We start from the raw sequence: 19,198 nt of genomic DNA, 5'->3' as shown, positions 1-19,198 counted from the left end.
TTATCACTTGTGCTTTTGGTGTGCTTGGTAAGCTTTGTATTGAAGCATAACATGCAGAAAAGTACACATATTATAAATATACAACTTGACTAATTTCCTAAAACTGAGCACACTCTGTAACCAGTGCTGAAATCAAGAAGTAGAACATTATCTGCACTCCAGAAGTCTTCCTCATGACCCTTCCCAATCACTTTTTTCCTTCCAAGATAACTACTGTCCTGATTTTTAACATCATGATTAGTTTCGCCTGTTTCTGATGTATGTAAACAGGATCATACCAAAGAGGCAAAGATTTTCAATGATTCTACCTGATGCTGGAAGGATATGAAGAGACTAGAATTTTGTACCCTTTGAGAAAACTAATGTCTCAGAAAAGCAACTTATATTAATGTGCACAACAGAAATTCCATTTCTGGGAATCATAGCTTTACTCATAATACAGAAAGTTTGGAAACACCTTAAAGTTATAGATAAGAGAAAAGCTTGGTTAACTATGTGACATCCTGACAATGGAATGCTACATAGCCATCAAAATAATGTTTACCAAGAGGTTAAAAAATGTGAAAAAAAAACACTTATGATAAATGTTAACTGAAAAAGAAGGATAAAAAAATACACAAAGTGACTACAATTATGTAAAGGAGCCTACTCATGGGAAAAAAATACACGGGAAGAAAATACAATATTGGTGGTAAGATGATTGAATTCTAGGTGGATTTTTTTCTTTGCCATTTTTCAAATTTCCTTTAATGTACTCATGCTACCTTTATAATGACAAATACTAATGATAAACGAGACAGAATCCTGGTAGAAAGTAATAAAGACCTGAATTAAAGCATTTGTGATGAGGCGGGGGAGAGAAGGAGGAGAATAGATATAATTTGGCAGTTTACTGAATCTGGGGAGTGAGTGGGAAGGATGAAAGCGGATGTTGAGGTCTGGAGGAACTGAAAGGATGCTGATACCGTAAACTAAAATGGGGATCCCTGGAATGATCACAGCATAATGGTTTGGAACATGGTCTCTTGCTATAGACGCCCTTGTTTTGAATCCTGGCCCAACCACTTACAGGTGGGTAACTCAGAACAAGTTATTTAAGCTTGTTTCCTCATCTCTAAAATGGGGATGTTATAGGGTTGTTAGGAGAATGAATTGATATAGAGAGTTTAGAAAGTGCCTAGAACAGAGTAAGCTTTCAATAAAGATCAGCTATTGTGATATGCCCAGAGGCCCTGGGAGATCAGGGGCTGAGATTTCTCTGTCTTCAGCTACCTGTCAGACTGGAAATAGTCCCTCCACCTCCCCTCTTTTAGCCAGCTCACCACCAGGAGGTTGCCCACAGGAGTGGAAATGGATGGAACCTGAAGTGGGATGCATCAGATGATTAGAGTGGAGGAAGGGAGAATTAGGAACCAGGAAACTGCAAATCAAATAGGCCAGTCTAGCAGTAAAGCGGAGAAGCTCTGGAGCACCCCATCAGAGCCCTCCTGTCCCATGTCAGTATATTAGGATGCTCTCTGGATGGTGTGAGGAGGGGCCTGAAAGAGGCTCTCTTCCTTGCTCAATAGGTGCTGGCTAATTGGGTATACTTTGCCTCATCACTGCCTCCTCCCCCACCTAGACCTAGACTTGTTTGAGAGCACAAAAAACAAGGACAACCAGTGGGACAGCTACAAGAAGATAAGCAGAACTCTGTGTGCTGGTCTGGCCTCCACAGTCCACTTCTGCCATTGCCCCTCCTTGCCCTGTGCACACATGAGGCAGGATGGGTAAGTAGCTACTTGGATGTCTGGCTGAAGTCTAAGACCACATTCCCTCCTCCTCCCCTCCAAGGTCTTGGCATATGAGGCTGACTACATAATGGTGCCTGGCGTTTGCCTCATCTTTGGTCTGGTGCTCTTACTGTCCGGCCTCAGCCTGTATTGCTGCCCATGTGAGTTCTGCAGGGGCTAATTAGTTCCATCAGTCTAGTTCCCAGCACCACTTGCCTATCTACTTCTTACTGGCCATGACCATGCTCCTCCTGTATGTTGCCCTTCATCTATCCAGTGCCCATCCTTCATGTCTGAAAGCTAGTCCCTCAGGCCAGGAGCCACCTTTGGTCTCCTCAGAGAGATCCCATCCTAACCTGTGACCTTATGCAACTTGCTCCCCATTTGACTCTCTGGGCCCCATGCCTCCAAAAACCTTCTCTTGCATTACCCAGAATTCCCCAAACCCAACTACTGTCCATACCCTGGCTCCTCTCATCTGCCCCTGACCCCTCTTCCATTTTCCTCTCTCATTCCTAACCCCCACCTCAATCCATCCCCTCCTAATTTCCACACCTCTATCTGTACTCTACCCCAAACCCCTCTCCTGATTCTCTTGACTTCTCTCCACATTCTGACTTGGTCTGAGTTCCCTTTCCCTCTCTCTACTGCCTTGTGTCCCAGGAGCTGGAATATCTGCAGTTTCATAAGCAATAAGCAGCTGTATGAGGCCATTTCCTATAGTGGCTACTCCCTCAGAAATAACAAGTACGTCCTTCGCTCTTCCCTGAAGTCCATCTTCCAGGCATGGAGGAGACTTAATACTCCCTCCACCCGGAGAGTTTCCTTCTGGGCCAGACTCCGATCCCACCCTCACTCCAGAATCCCAGCCTCTCAGAGAGCTTGGGTTACACCTCCTGCAGGAGTGGGAGTGTCATATTCCAAGCATCAAGATTGCAGGTGATTGACTCCAGCTCACCCAATTTCATTTCTCTCTCCCTTCTCCCTAGGGATCATTTCCAGGCAGGAAATCTCCTTCCCTCAAACTTTCCCTTATTCCTTGTATCTTGACCCTCCTCCCTTTACTTCCCAGGACATGGATATAAGCAATATCTATGGATGGAAGACCAGAAAAATCCAGTCCAACCTGCTAGACGAGGTAGAAACAGCTTGCAGTGGGACTGGGAGGGGTGGAGAGCCACGGTGGTTCATTATTTTCCTGTCTCCCCTAGACTTCTGCCCTTGCTTGGGGATCAACATATGGATTACCCTCCATCTCCATTGTGTGTGTGTGTGTGTGTGTGTGTGTGTGTGTGTGTGTGTGTGTGTGTGTGTAACACCACCAAGCAATTCTCTGATACCAGCTGTGTGTCCTACAATTGAATTCAGTCCTGACACTATCCACCTGGAGAATAGCATCAGCTCCCACAAGGGTTCCATCCCACAAGAATGCCCTCTACTTTAGATGCCAATTGCGAGTCCAGGTTGTTACCTGTGCTTCTGACCAACTGTCTATAAATTGGACATTCCCATGAACCCCTCCTCAGTTTAATTAATTTGCTAGAGCAGCTCACAAACCTCAGGAAACCAATTTACTTACTAGATTACCAGTTTATTACAAAGGCTATCAAAGGATACTGTTAGAAAGAAACAAAAAGTCCAAAATAGAGTCACTTGTGCCAAGTCCCACATCAGCGAACCTAATTGCAGTTTCAGCCTCTCCCAGGAATGTGATTTTTAACCAATTTAGAATTACCCTATCAGCACTAGAGAGGTAATCCACGTGATAGAACCTCCCCCTACCCCCCCTTCCCCCAAAGAAAAGTAACCTTGCCTGAAATAGTCCTTTCTTTTGTTTATGACTTTCTTGTCCCACCCACCTTCTGCTTATAAAAGCCTTCCATTTTGTACAGCTCCTCAGAGATCCTTTCCACACTGGGTGGAAAGCTGCTTAATTCATGAATCGTTGAATAAAGCCAATTAGATCTTTAAGTTTACTCAGTTGAATTTTGCTTTTTAAGAATATGAATGAATAGCCAAATGAAGAGATACATAGAGTGAGGTCTGGAAGGGCCCCAAACACAGGAGCTTCTGTCCCCGCGGAGTTTAGGATTTGCCATCCTCCTGGCATGTGGATGAGTTCTAGTTCAACATGCTAGAAGCTCTCCAAACACTGTCCTTTTGGGTTTTGATGGAGGCTTCATTACATAGGCACAGTTGATTAAATCACCAGCCATTGGTGACTGATTCAATCTCCAGGCCCTCTCTCTTTATAAGATGGTAAGAGGATAGGAATGAAAGTTCCCACTGTCTGACTCTCTAATCAAATGGTTGGTTCCCTTGGCAACCAAACCCCAACCTTAGGTGCTTTCCAACAGTCACTTCATTAACATAAACTCAGGTGTGGTTAAAAGGAGTTTGTTATGAATATCAAAGACACGTTTATCCTTCTTATCATTTAGGAAATGCCAAGGATTTTTGAGACTCTGCCAGAAATGGCGATGAAGACCAACTGTATATTTCTTATTATAAATCACAATATCACAGCATCAAAATACTGGAGTCTTTGTTTGAGCAGATTGAGAGTGAGAGGGATGGACTTTCGGAGTGGCTGTGGGTGGGCGACCCAAAGTAGGCTCAGAAAAAAAGCAGGCCCACACTGACAATAGTCAGGACATCCACATTGGAAGAACTAATGCTTGGAAGGAGGTACAGCTATTAGGTTTGAATCTTGCTTCAACCACAATGGAGCCGCATCAATGGCACATTTAACTTAGAGCCAGTACAGCTATGTGCAATCAGTAAAGAGCATTTCCATTCCAAACAACCTACTTACACTGAGTGCGAGTTCAATGATTCAAGCATTCTTCACACAACATGGACCCTAAAAGCAAACCAACCGACTTGCAGATCTGATGCTCAATCATTGAAACAGCATTTGGTTCCAAAGCAGCAGGGGTGGACCTACTGAGAGCTTCTCTATGCTTTGCTTTATGGATGACTTAAATAATTTTCATGTTTTGACTATATTCAATTTTTGATCTATTCATTGACTTTAGAACCCCTTTGTATGATATAATTCTGTACTTTTCTCAGTCATTTAACCTGAGCCTCAGTTTCCTCTAATGTAAAATAGAGTTAGAGTAACTGACCTTAGTGATTCTAAAGTTCTTACGTATTAGCGCCCTCCAAGTGATATGTATAGACTTGACAACTTAAAAGTAATTTTTTCCACATTCATTCTCCCTTTTAATCCTCAAAACTACCTTATAAGGTAGATACCATTGCCTTTCCTATTTTATGGCTAAGGAAATTTAGGCTCAGAGTGGTTTAGAAAGTTATTCAAGGTTACACAAGGATGGTGAAGGCAGGATTAAATCCTTCTGAGTTCTTATCCAGTGAGTCTCGAGTTATACTTCTAACAGTTCAGAATGCATGAAAACATAGAGGAATGCCCTAGATCTGAGTAGGCAGGCAGGCTTTCTTGAAGGGTTGGGGCTAATTAAAATTGAAAGATGTAGTTTTACATGTACCTCCTTTGCTTTATAAGTTTCAGTGTTCTTGGTCCTTTGTTCATACATCTGTCTTCTCCAAGTCCAATGTTAAAATCCTGCTGCTAAGGCAGTCCACTCATGGCTGGGGGTCCTATCTTAGAGCTCAGAGGCATTCCCCAGGTCCATGGGGGAAGGGGAAGGGTGCTGGCTTAAAGCTTGTAGACCTGTCTCCTTTAAGTCCCAGCTCTCTCACTTCTTTATAGTCCCAGCTAGCTAGGGATCCAGCTTGCCTGTTGGCAGCTTAGTTTTCTCATCTGCAATGTGGATATCAAAAACCCTGCTCTAAGGGCTTCAGAGAGTAGGAGGATCAGATGAAGTGACTGACAGAGAGGTGCTTTGAAGTGTGAAATACTCTTCCAGTGGTGTGTGTGTGGGGGGAGGTGCGTGTGCGTGCGTGTGTGTGTGTGTGTGTGTGTGTGTGTGTGTGTGTTTGGGGGCGGGTGGAAGTTATCCAAGGCTTCCCTAGGATGTGGCCTTAGGTTGGTCTGGTAGAACAGTGCCTTCCTGAGCTGAGGTCAAAGCCAGGTCCTCTTCTAGCTATCAACACTAGGGTCTGGGTCCTGTTGTTCTTGGCTCATCTCCTAGCAACCAAAGCTTTGAAGAAGGTTCTGCAGAGCATTGGGGATCTTGCGTCTTAGCTACCTCACTAGGAAGCGTGACTAGCTAAACCAAGAGCTTCAGACCCTGGGCAGCATGAGACTACCTCCTAAGATCCTCGGTCCTTTGCTGGCATCCTGAGTCTGGCTCAGAAAAGATAGCCTTCATCCAAGATATATACCCTATCCTTAGGGAGACCTGATGAAGGAGACCTGACCTCATACTTGGGGTGTATATTAGCTTTCTGGGGTTGCTATAAGAAATTATTGCAAACCTGGTGACTTAAAACAACAGAAATTGATTCTCCTACAGTTCTGGAGGCCAGAAGTTCAAAATCAAGGTGTCTACAGAGTTGGTTTGTTCTGGATGCTCTGAGGTAGAATCTATTCCAGGCCTCTTTCCTAGTTTCTGGTGGCTGGCAGCAATCTAAATTCTTTAGCTTGTAAACCCATTACTCCAATCTGTACTTCTGTCTTCATGTGGCTTTCTCCTTCTGTGTTTCTGTTTTCTCTATTTCTGTCTTATAAGGATACTCTTTCTTGGATTTAGGGCCCCTACTAGTCCAGTTTGGTCTCCTTTTGAGAGCATTACTTTAATTACATCTGCAAGGACCCTTATTTCAAATAAGGTCACATTCTGAGGTTCTAGGTAGACATATCTTTCGAGTGCCATGATTCAGCTCACTACAGTTGGCTCCAATTTGATGGGTGAGACCTAAGCCCACACTTGGAGAGTTTATGAATCTGAGAGAAGAAATCTATTCCTACTTAGAAGCCCCTTTATAATGGGGAAGACCTCGATGCCCAGCCTGGTCCCCAAGAGCATTTAAACTGAAGCAGGCACACAAATGTTGGTGGCAGAGAAAAGTCAAAATTGGCAGAATCCAGACCACTATTCCCTATAGAACAATGTGAGGGCATTGTATCCAGTTCATGCCAGGATTTGGAGGGGGAGAAGAAGAGAATTTCTGTCTCCATGAAGCAGGTGAGGCAAGCTAGTCACAGGGTCCTAGTCTTTGCCCACCCTGTTTTTTTCCTTCAGCTCCTAGATGTCAATGAGCTGATATTATTGTTAAATTCTTTTTTGAAAATGAAACCCATATGGTCAGCAACAAAATGGGAGCGTTCCCAAGGATGGGAGGTGTCTTATTATTCTAAGGAAGGCACCAGGGTTAAGCCCCCTTTTGCCAATCCAAGCAACTTTCCAAGCCCTGCTTTCTCCTTTCTTTCAAGGGCCTAGCCATTCAGCTGGGTTATTTTCTTTCCTACTTTGGGGATTCTCTTCCTGATCTGGGAGCCATGTAAGCCATGCACTTGGAATCCCCTAGGCCTCCTTTCTTCCTTCCTATAAGCTGCAAGAGCCTCAGCCCGCTTACTGTCTACCCATTTAATCTTTGGGGCTCCTCATGCCTCTAGACTGGATGCTGAGTGGGACACGAACTGTCCCCTCACCTCTTTGTCTCCCCTGTTAAGATCTCCCTAAAGACAATTACATGGTATCTTTTCCTTTCAAAGTTTTACAGGTGATAATTATGGGGGGAAAGACCCAATGTTACCAAGTCACTAGTCCGGGGGAGGTTTGGAAATTTCAGAAACCTGGGACACTTCTGCCAGCCCTGTCTGTGGAATGAAAGGACAGCCCGCAGCCTGGCTCTTCCTCCTGTCCTCTTAGCCCTGTCTGAAGACACCAACCAGAGCACCCATTCATGTTTCCCTTATGGCTGCATCTGAGCATCTTCCGGTTGGTTATTCTCATCTCTATTATTTCCTCAGCTTCACGCAGGAACAGCTCCTTTAGGGAAAGATTTTTAGGAGAGACACAAAGGCTAAAGGATTTCATTCTGAAGAGGTCCTAGTAGGGTCAACTCCTAATTCCCCCTTTCCTAGAATCAGCTGCATGAATTTGGAGTTAGAGAAACTTGGAATACCATTAGGGGACTCAGTCTCTCTATAATATCCCAGAAAAAGTGGACAAAGAGGCATAGACATTGTGGCAGTTATGGAGTGGGGTATCCCCTCAGCTCCAGATCCTACTCCATTCCGTCTTCCCTGGGGAGTAGGATCTGGAGCTGAGGGGATACCCCACATTATTCATGAATAATATGAATACCCGGCTGGAGAATACTGGGATGTCAACAGAGTTTACAATACAGAAGATCTGCTGAATTCAACTTCTACGAATTTCACTGTAGACTTAGTGGATTCACCATTCACTGTAGACTTAGTGGATTCACCATTAATTACACACAAGCTCCGAATCCATTACTTTGAGAGATGGGGTACAGGAGTTGTGAGCAATGGGAAGGGATGACCAGTGCTTAGCAGGCTGGTAATGGGAAATTGAAATTAGGGGACAGAGCTGGGAAGGACAGAGTAGATTTGGAACTGACTGAGAATTGCTCCCCTCTCATTTTCTTGATGAGTCCTCAGCTGTCCCCACCTACATGACCCCTTGAAGTTCTGCTTCCAAGAAACTATTCACAGGGGAGAAATGGATTGACCACAGGTTCTCTTCCTGGCTGGCTTTCCCTCATGCCAAGCCTGGAAGCGCTCTTCGAGGTAAGAAGATAATTAAGGGGATGAAGGCCAACAAAACTGATAAACATGGAGTCAAGAGCCCACTCCCAGCTCCAGTTAAACTTGTCATTAGAACAAAAAATACATCCCTTCAAGGTCTCAGTAGAGAGCTCTTTTGGGGCCACCTGGAAAGGTGTGCATTTTATAAGGAAAAACTATATTTTTTTATTGGAGAAGCCACAAAGATTCGGAAAATCCAACCAGTGTTCTGTCTTTCTGATACTCTCTCTGATTTGATTCTTCCTGGCCATCCACTTTCAAATTTTCTACTCCGGAGCCATTCCCATCCCCTCTTCCGAAGCAGTCTTTCCCTTATACTCAGTAAAGGCCACTTTAGGTCCTTCCCTTCCCCTACATTCACAGGGGAGACCTACTCCCTGGGGAACCCACTAGGGGTCTGCCCAGTGTGGTGGAGGGAAGTGGGTCACTGAGGTGTCCCTCCTCTCCCCCAGGCTCTGAATAAATGCCCTTCCCACACTGAGCTGCCACTATCCCAACAGGGGCTATGAGAACAATGAGCCAATCTAGTCAGTGATGAGTGGTCACTTGATTTTCCCTCTGGACAATGACTTTAGTGATATGCAGGTCAGTGTTCCCTCTGCTATGATCCAAGACACTGACCTGGCTATTTCCGGATCCCCTTTGCCCCTAGACCTCCCCTCAGCCTTCCCTTCCTTTCCCCCATTGTGATTACCCTGCTTTAGCCTTCCCAACCCCAGCACCAGGGCTCTGTCCACCTCTGCTTGGAAAACCCTGTCCCTAGTTTTGGGGCTCTAGGCTGTTCCTAGAGCCTGCCTGGGGTTGTTAGGATTGGGGCAATGTCCATCTCCCTCCCACTTTTCCTCAGTTCAAAACAAAAATTATAGAGACTTTGAGAAGACTGCACATCACCTTGATATCTGAATGGCTGCCAAAGCCTGAGGGCCTAAAACCTATGAAAGACCTGGATGGTCTACTCCTCCAAAACCTCTAGCTCAGGGAGGCCCAGGATGAAGATAAGTCCACCCCCTCACTCTCCTTTCCCCAGCCCTTCAGAGCTCCTTCCCTTTTCCCTTGTTTGCCAGATAATGGAAACCTCTGGGAGATCAGGTCTCGACCAGCTGATCCACTGGCTCTAAGCTTTGGCCATGATTCTGGTGAGGGGCCCCAAGGGACTCTGTCTGCCCCTTCCTCCATCCACCTAGCATTCACACCTTAGAGCCTCCTCTGCTCCCTAGAGTGAATGAATTTCCCTCCCTCTTCCAGGCCCCTCTCCTCATTCCCATCTTTCTGTTTCTTCTCTGTTCTCCTGGTCCAGCCCTATCCTCTGACTCATCTCTCTGATTCTGTCTGTCCTCACATTTATTCTTGCTCCTGTCCTATTTTGCTCCTGTGCAGAGATCTTCAGAGCCAGGCCCCAAGCCCTTGTTCTGGGACTTAGAGGAGAAACCACTCTAAGACTCTATTCACAACTGATGAGTGACTCTGGTCACTCAGCCCAGACCTCACAGCCTCCCTTTCTACATGAATTTTTGTTTGCCAGCAGAAATAGGGATCCATGTGCTAATAATGCAAGCACAGTTTATAGTTCACACAGTCCATTAACCTTGACATTGTGATTTTTGAAAAAATGTTTATTCAGGGGAGTCGTACCACCAATTTCACACTTTGTACGTAAAGTAAGACTTTACTGATTTTGAATAAGGCCTGACATCTTATTCCTATATTTCAAATTCATATAAGATAGGACCTCATTTTGCCTTTGCGGGAGGCATGGGTCCACAACTTTCTTCCTATTAAATTATCCAGGTCGGGCTGGTAGCTGGGACAGAGTTCTAACCCTGGAGAGAAATCCTGGCAGCTCAGGCCCCCTTTCTTTTGGATGATATTGTCCTAGTACAAGTCCAGGGTCTCTTCCTCTCCTCATGATTTTGCTCCCTGAAATCTGCCCTGACCTCCTCCTCCACCTCTCTTGCCCCTCAGAAAACCTTAATTTATCACCTCTAGAGGCTTCCTCTATTCTTAATCAAGAAACGGTTAAGTGTGTCCATGTTTGAAAGTAGTAGGTAAAGCTGGCTGTGACAAAAAGAACCACTAGGGGGAGCCTGTGCCTAGGAAGACTAAGTGGGGACCTGGGGAGCCACTTGGAGGATATTTTCTCTAGGGCAGTAAAGGTGTCAGGCATTCCAGCCTGGGGTGGCTCCCTAAGGAGCTAGGGTGTCTAGAGCTGCCCCCTCCCCACTCTCTGAAGCTCCCTCTCTTTTCCTGACCACACAGGTCAGAAAGAACCAAATTCTGGTACATCGGAACACTTCCTAAGGACAAGTTCCCTGATGGCTATATTCAACATGGGGATCAATCCTCAGTCCTTTGACCTCACCCCACAACTCCCACTAGCTCCTTCCACCCATCCCTTCCCTAGAACCTCACTGACTCAGTCTTTCCCACCTCCTTTTCTTTGCTGGTTTGGGGATCAGGGGTCTCTGGGTAGTACCGGTTATGTCCATTCCTTCCACCCTAACTCCCAATATGGCCCTGGTTCAGTGGCTTCCCCACCCCCACCACTGCCCCATCTTCCTTCAAATTTAGCTGACCTACTTCTATCAATTTCAGGTCTGGATCAACCAGTGAGTCTGGCCTAAGAGAAGAAGGTAAGAAAGCCAGAGAATCCCTAAAGCCCAGAGCCTAATTCCTTCTCACTCGGGGCCACAGGGACCAGTCAGGTCCTGCATGTGCAATAATAATTGAATCTACATTGGTGCTATGATACATGCTAAGGATACAAAACTACAAATAACCATGGTCTCTCTTCTTGAGGAATTTATATAAACAACATAATTTGATAAATGCCTTTTTAGAGGTATGTACCCAGAACTGTTGGAGAACGAGAGAAGGGGCAACTAAATCTGTTGGGGTGAGTAGGGAAGTCTTAGGCAGGGAGGTGAGGCTTGAATGTATCTTAAAAGGTTTAGGCGAGGCAGAGAAGAGAGTGGAAAGCATGCCAAGCATAAGGCATGGGGCTGGGAAGTTTAGTGAGTTCAGGGAACCACGAGTAGTTCAAAATTAATATATTCTTCAGAGGGTGGGAGAAGAGTGACTGGAGGGAAAAAAAAAGTGACTGGAGAGAAGACTGGAAAAGAGAGGTGGGGCCAGTCATGAAGGAACAGATGTGTTTGTTGAAAATTTGGTCTTTACTCTGAATATTGAAGTAGGTGCTGAACGTGGTCATATTTGCTTGTTATAATATTCTGGGTAAGCAAGGTTAGATTGGAGAAGACAGGGATACCAACTAGGAAGCCACTGTAACAGTCTCAATGACAGGTGGCCAGGGCCAGGCCTAGTGTGGGTCGGCATGGAAGGACATTGACCCAGCCTGGACACGGGGTCCAATTTCCTACAGGCCACATGTAGAGGAAGTGGTGGGGCTCTGATCTGTAGCCTTTGCAGATTGGAGAAGACTTGGGTCCCTGTAGTCCTGTGGTCCAGTCGTTGAATAGCATAGAAATTAGGGTCTATGTTCAAATAGTGGATCCCCTGGTGAGGGAAGGCAAGCATAGAGCCAGGGCTGGAAATATGGATGGGTAGTAGGGAGATGAAAAAGAGAGGATTAGGTCCCATGGCCACATAGGCAGGTAGAAAAGTCTTAGGCTTTGCTTCTTTTTTGGCCCAGACTGTATTCTGATCTTCTCTAGCTTTAGCTTCACCTTCGAGCTTTCCAGATGCTACTGCCAAGTGAACTTAAGAGAGCCCCAAAGGTAAGGCTAACCTGATGGAAATGGTCTTACCTGCTGGCCTAGGATCCTCTCCCTCACCTACCTAGGGACTTCAGGCCCTCTTACTGCCTTCTGCCCAGGGACCTTGGACTTGGGTCTTGTACCCTGCTCAAAACCTTCAACCCCAGAACTTCCCCTTTCACCACGTACCCAAGGTCAAGGACCTCAGCTCATAGATCTCCCATTTCCCCAGGTCTCAACATCTTGTCCAAGAATCTTCTCTATATTCTGGCCCTAAAACACTCCTTATCAACCAAAGACCTCAGACTCGGGATCTTTACTCACCTATTCAGAGACCTCTGACTTAGAAAGACAAAACTGAGTGATCTTTCTGATAGCTTTTTCACACACTCCACCAGAACCTAGTCACACCATACAGATTTCCGCACCCCTGAACCATTTGCTAAAGTCCTGAGACATTTGGGGGTCACTCACACTCCCCCTTTCGGAGGTAGGGCATGAGCAAGGACAAGAGCAATCAAAGGCTCAGTCTGTAAGTGGGTGAAAGCTCCTATCTAAGCCCATCTACTCCTCTGAGAGCTGCCAGGCTAAATAGTTCCCCACCTGGTGACTCTACTAGTGGGTAGCCCTTTAGAACTTCCTTGAGCCTTATGACTCCAAGGAAGAATCTGGCCCCCTTCTTTTGCCCTTGCCTCCAGAGGCTCACTGAATACCATTCCTTCTCCTTGGAGCACAGAGGAGCCTCAAGCCAAATCTCAGGTGAAGAAACAACCACGATTCAGCAGGATCATGAACAGGAAGTAGATTTCTGTTTTTATCCATCCCCAGATTCCCACTGAGGAGCCATAATGGGCCCAGACATAAGACCAAGAAGAGGACTGCTCCCAAACCAAGAAGGGGCTGAAGGATGACCTGTTCCTAGTTCTGGGCCTCTGAGAGGAGCAATAGCTAAAGGGCTAGTACCTTGACTTCTGGTGTTGATAGATAACATGGCTTGAGGGCCAGGACAAGGGTCATCCAAGTCTCAGATGAGACCAAGGTGTCCTTAGATTTCAGTGAGGCCGAGGAACCACTCCAGGACTTGGCCATGAAGATGAACCACTTCAGGACCTCTATGAGGCTGAAGACTAACACCAGGCCTTGAAAAGCCTGAGAAGCTGCCTCCTTTTGCCAAGAGACTGAGGAACTGTCCTTAGTCTCATATGAAACTAAAAGGCCATCTTAAGCCCAGGATGAGGCTGAGCAGAATCCAAGCTGTAGGTCCCAGGTGAGGATGAAGCTGAGTGGCAGTCCTTATCTTGGTTCCAAGTCTTGAACATAGGATAGCTAGGGACCCAGGATGATGATAAGTAGCAGAAGTGGGCCTAGGGCCAAGGCCTCTGGTCTTGCTAAGTCCAGATGAACAGAAATCTGTACCAAAGGTGCTTCTTTCTTGGCTTAGAGAGTCAGCAGGGATGTGAGATCTTCCAAGCAACTCTGCTCCAGTGACTCTTTGTGCTAAGCCAGAGGGCTCTGGAGGTAGCCTTCCTGTCTGTGGCAAATCTTCCCTCAACCAGGTGTTGCTCCAGAAATCCTAGGGGAGACAGGTATGGGCACAGGACCTATCACAGTTCCTACTTGGGAACAGAAGAGTCTGGGGGAAAAGGTACAGCTTTACAGATCTCCCTCCTCACAGCAGGCTAGAGAAGCTAGCACTGAGTCAGGAATGAGAAGTGAATTCGAGCTGGAGCAGATAGCAGCTACTGGGCTGTATAGTGAGGTAGTCCAAATCTTAAAGAGTTGCTACTTTCCAGGTGACTGACCTTGGTTAAGTTATTGTTCTAAACCTTATTTCCTCTTTCTAAACCTGTAAAATGGGGCTAATATTAGTACTTTCCTGATAAGGTTATTAGAAGCATTAAATGAGGAGTTATTAAAGACCAGCAGAGTGCCTGGCACATATTAAATGCTCTTAGTGTTCATCATTTTCATTATTTAAGTGGCCACTTTAGCCAACAGATTTAGATTCAACAGCTCCCCCTATAACCTTCAGCTCTCTTGAGACCCTCAGCTGTTCAAAAATACACGGACCGTGTATATATTTCTAGAGCGTTTTCTAACACCAACAACCAGTACTCTGTGGACATCGACTGGGTGTCCTACAGGTCAATACAATTCTGACACTAACCACCTGGAGTTAGTGCAGACCCCACAGGTTAAGGGCTCAGTCCAAAATGACTGCCTGACTTCAAATGCAAATTGCACTAAAAATAAATAAAAATAAAATGCTATAGATTTTTTTAAACGCCAGTTGCAAGTCACTGGTACTTCTGACTGACTGGCTATAAATTGGGAATTCCCGTGCTAGAATGGCTCACAGAACTCTGGGAAGTACTTCACTTGTATTTACATTTACAAAGGATACAACTGGAGAAAAACCAGATGAAAGAGATGCATAGGGCAAAGTATGGGTGTGTGTGTGTAGCTTCCAAGCCATCTCTTGGTGTCACCCTCTCATAATCTGGATGTGTTCACCAAGCTAGAAACTCATCAAATTTCCTTGTTAGGGAGTTTTACAGAGTTCAATGTCTCGTCTCACTCCTCTCCCAGGAGGTTGGGGATGGGGCTGAAAATTCCAACCCTCTCATCACTTGGTCTTTCTGGTGACCAGCCCCATCCTAAGGCTGGGGGCTCCACCCTCAATTACCTCATTAGCATAAAGGCAGGTGTGATCTTGAGGGGTCTGTTATGAATAAGGAAAGACATTGCTATCACTCAGGAAAGTCCGAGGGTTTTAGGAGAGCTCTGTGCCAAGACAAAAACCTTAGATAAAGACCAAACATATTTATTACATCACAATATTTAACATATGTATATTTTAACATTGCTCCAGAAGAGAGAAGAGTATTGCACACACAGGTCCTAGGCCCTCTCTGACTCCTAGGCACCCTTCCCTGATCACAGAAGCTATTTTCAGCCTGTGTCAGTCACACAGAGGTCCTGTCCAGATGGTGCCCAAGCCTCCAGGACTGGGTGGTCTGATGTCTGGAAGGTAATCACAGGTCCCCGAGGTGGGGTGGGGGGTGGAGTGCCTTGGTCCCAGAGGATGTCCTCATATAGGCTTAGAACTGGACCTGAGGGCCGTCCTTGAGCCCCAGTCTGCTCCAGCAGGACTCTGAGCAAGCCCACAGTGAGAGGGGGCTCTGCTCCAGGCTGAGAGAAAGGGGTGGGGGGCTCTGACTCATCTGGGAGGTGTGTCCGAAGTAGCAGCAGGAGCTCAGCTGGAGCTAGGTCTGGTGGGCACAGACGGCAAAGAAGGGGGAGGTGAGCATCAAGCCGGCGGTGCCGGGCAAATTCGGCCAACAGCAGTTTAAAGATCTCACTTCGAAGCAGGGGGCTGGAGGGGCCAAAGGCTAGGCCAGCCTCTAGAGCCCGCTCCCACTGCTCCTTTTGCATCAGCTGTCCCACAGCTTGGAGCACAGCTTTGGGCCGCCCACTGCCTAAAAGCAGCTCTAGCTCCAATGCCTCAGGCCTAGTCCCCTCCTCACCTAGTACTGCTAGGGCTCTGCGATACAGGGGCAGCCCTGGGCCCCCTGCTCCCCAGCCAGGCCCACCCTGCTGCTGTGCCAGCTCCACAAAGGGTGGTAGCCATCGTGGTTCCAGCCGGCAGAGGCACTGGCACAGGAGTTCAAAGAGGGGCAAAATTCCATTGGGGGGTTCCTTTCCAGCTGCTGTACCCCCTAGAACTTTCTTCCACACATCAGGGGGAGCTTGAGACCTCAATCTGCCATTCCCATCTGGCTGGAGCTGCAGGGCCCTGAGGATGGCACCCCAGGCTGCTGTAGGAAGGGCTTGGAAAATGGTGTTGAGTTGGGCCAGCTGGTCCCCCATCAACTCGGTCCTCAGCAGGCGTGCCACTTCCTGCTCTGCCAGCTGGGTCCAGCCAGCCTCTTCATCGTCCCCAGCCACCAGCTGGGCTTTGAGCTGCTCTAAGTTCCTGTAATCCCGAAGCTCAGCCTTCAATGTGATCAATAGTGTAGATGGGGACACGTGGCCCTGGAGGATGGAGGCCAGGGCCTGAGGTGCTCGGAATATGCTGTTATGTCTCAGTTCCTCTGGGGTGAGTTGGGCACCCCGCAGGCTCCGCCGCTGGTAGTACTCACAAGCTTCCTCAAACACCAGGTCTTCAGATGAAGGTAGTTCGAGGCCCTGTGGGGCTTCCCAGCTCACTCGAAACAAACCCAAGGCTGAAAGCAAACGAAGACCCCCTCGAGTCTCCAGCTCTTCCTCATCCTCTGTGCCAGGGGCTAGGGGTTCCAGCAAATGTACTCGGTCTGTACTGAGGACCTTCCTCTCCAGCAGCTGCCCGCTGCCCATGTCCAACAGTTCCAATGTGGAGCCCAGCACACAGGCCAGAGTACTATGAAACATTCCCAGTGCTGCAGACCCTGCCAGGCCTACAGGTGCCTCCTGCAGGGTGCCAACAGCCCGGGTACCACCGTGGGATTGCACCAGGCTCACAGTGCCCCTGTAGTCAAGCAATAGCAGGCCCTGGAGAGTTGGGGCCCAGGTATGTACAGTCAATGGCTGCCTAGGAGACAGCAGCCCAGGAAGGCCCCGCAGCAGGGTCCGGAAGTCCCATGTGTCGCCTCGTCCAGGATTTAGGCTCTTACTGTGAGAGAGGCCAAGACTTGGGGCAGCCACCATCACCTTACCCTTGCCTGGGCTCCAGATGAGCAGAATGTGGCCCACACCAGGCCAGGTGTTGGCAGTGGGCACCAGGAAGACGTCCTTGCGGGAAGCCAGAAGCCCGAAAGGTGGGCAATGGTGCAGGAGGATGTCTGTGCGACCCAGGTTGGTGCCGGCCTCCCCACTGGGCTCCAGAGTCCTGACGCATACACAGTGGCTGAAAGTGGCTGACCACGGCACAAGCTGGTCCTTAGCATCAGCCTGACGCTCCTCGCACCAAACCAGGCGGCCTCGGGCCGCCGCTACCGCCACCACGCGGGATCCACCGCCCGGACACAGCTCAGTGCTCTGCAGCAGTCGCCAGCCAGGCCCCACGCTGGCTCCCCACACCTCAGCTAGGCCACTCTCCCACACCAAGACCAACGCTGGTCTCATCGGCCACGGCAGGAAAAAGGCGTCTAGCGGTGAGGGGTGGCCCACCGGCCAGGCACGCTCCAGCTCTTTGCCGGGTCCACGCACCGCGACCAGCAATTGCGGGGCTGGCGCCCCCGGGGGTCGCAGCAGAAGCAGGTGGCGGCCGTCCGGGCTGCAGCGGACTCGGACGGGTGGGCCTGCAGCCAGCAACTCCCGGAGCCGGGCAGCGCCGCTGAAGTTGCTCAGGTCCGAGAGCAGGCGCAGAGTCGCCGCACGCTTCATAGTGTCCCCCCTCTCCAGAGTATGCCCAAGTCCTGACGCCCAGGGGAGCGAGGCCCGGGTCTCAGCCCCAGGTTCCCATGGAAGGTCAAGAGTGGGGCTGAGACTTCCGTCCCGCTTAGATGAGGTGGGCGGAGGCCAGGCTTGAGAGTTGGCTTCGCTCCGCCCTCCCACCAGGCTAGCTCGGGGCATGCGCTTGTTCATGCCCCGCCCGCGCGACCCCGCCCGCCAGGGGAGGAGCCATCGGAGCCTCGCCGTGGGAGGAGCCTCGCAGGCCTTCACTGCTCCGACTTCGCTATCTTTAGGGACGCTCTCTGAGCGGGGTGTAGGACCCCGGCCCAAGAGGCCGCGGAGTGGCCCAGAGTTTGACTCAGGATTTGGGATTCTAGCCCGCTGAGCCCTGAACTGAAAGCGACCCACTCCCAGGGCTTCCCTCCAAACCCTACTCTCTCACCCCAACTTATTCATTCATTTAGTCATGAAATTTTATTGAGCCTCTACTTAAAATAGACAGCCCTGAACAAAATTGAATACCTCAACCTCATGGAGGTGGCAATCTGGTAGAAAATAATTATAATAACCAATACTTCCATAGCACTTACTGTGTGACAGCACCCCCCCCCAACCCCCAACAAGCCCCTTTTACAGATAAGGAAAAAGAAGCACAGAGATTGAGTAAATTGGCCAAGACCACAAAGCTATTAAGCAGTAGAGGTAGAGGTGAGCTTTCAACCAGAGGCAATCTGAGTCCAGTGTCTGCACCAAACTACTGTATCGACAAGTCATCAAAACTAAGTTTGCTAGAGAACAAAATTAAAACATACTTTAGAGGCACTGAGTCTGTGTGTAATTTCTCCAGCAACACCCACAAATTGATATTCGGGGGTCCTTTCCACCCTTGCTTTCTCAGGTGATGTGGTATTCTTCCTCCCTCCAAGTCTAGTCCTTCTTTATGAGGTCTGCTTTTCCCTCTCCCGACCCCCTCAACTTCACTGAGAACTGCATCCATTTCTATTTCATCAGCTTTATTCTAGTCCTTCTTTATGAGGTCTGCTTCTCCCTCTCCCGACCCCCTCAACTTCACTGAGAACTGCATCCATTTCTATTTCATCAGCTTTATTCTGTCCTCCTGCTCTCAGCATAGAAACACTTTCATCTGTCCTGTCTTAGAAGTTGCTCTTTCATCTTCATTTCCCCACCTCTAGCCTTATTGCTCCCTCTCCCTTTCCTTCCAGTTAAGTTTCTTGCAAAGATCCTTTAGCGATCGCTTCCTCTATTTTCTCTTCTTCTATTCCTTCTTCAAACTACTACTTACCTGAAGTAGATTTCCTGAGGTCTTCAAGGACATTTGAATTTCCTTTTCTAAGATATTTGACAACTTCTTTATTGAAAGTCCCTCCTGTGGTTTCCTTGGCATCTTTCTCCTCTAATTTTCCTCTTTTTTGGATAGTACTAGCTTCAGAATTTTGTTTGCCATTAGTTTGTTTTTCTTCACCATCCTTTAAATGTAGATGTTTAAATTCTCTTTTTCGCCTTCGTTCTAGGCCATTTCTTTCCTTCTCATGGCTTGAACTATTACCGCTAAGCCAATGGCCCCAAAATATTTATCTACAGCTCACATATCTGTGCTGAGTTCCAATAAAGCA

General features: G+C 47.8%; 1 protein-coding gene across 1 annotated transcript; it reads right to left on the bottom strand.

The window, feature by feature from the left end:
- Positions 1-14,282: 14,282 nt before the first annotated feature.
- Positions 14,283-17,705, bottom strand: HPS6 (HPS6, biogenesis of lysosomal organelles complex 2 subunit 3). The gene has a single exon (XM_011378896.2). It carries the CDS (start codon positions 17,553-17,555, stop codon positions 15,144-15,146), a length of 2,412 nt encoding a protein of 803 aa, XP_011377198.1. The 5' UTR covers positions 17,556-17,705; the 3' UTR covers positions 14,283-15,143.
- Between the last annotated feature and the right edge of the window lie 1,493 nt (positions 17,706-19,198).

This window comes from Pteropus vampyrus, unplaced genomic scaffold (genome assembly GCF_000151845.1).
Source record: "Pteropus vampyrus isolate Shadow unplaced genomic scaffold, Pvam_2.0 Scaffold348, whole genome shotgun sequence".
Taxonomy (NCBI): Eukaryota; Metazoa; Chordata; class Mammalia; order Chiroptera; family Pteropodidae; genus Pteropus; species Pteropus vampyrus.
Note: the sequence above shows the minus strand (reverse complement) of the source record. Positions and strands in the feature narration are given on the sequence as shown.

Bases quoted from the DNA above. Each gene is read 5' to 3' on its own strand.
- HPS6 (XM_011378896.2), bottom strand. From the start codon at position 17,555: ATGAAGCGTGCGGCGACTCTGCGCCTGCTCTCGGACCTGAGCAACTTC.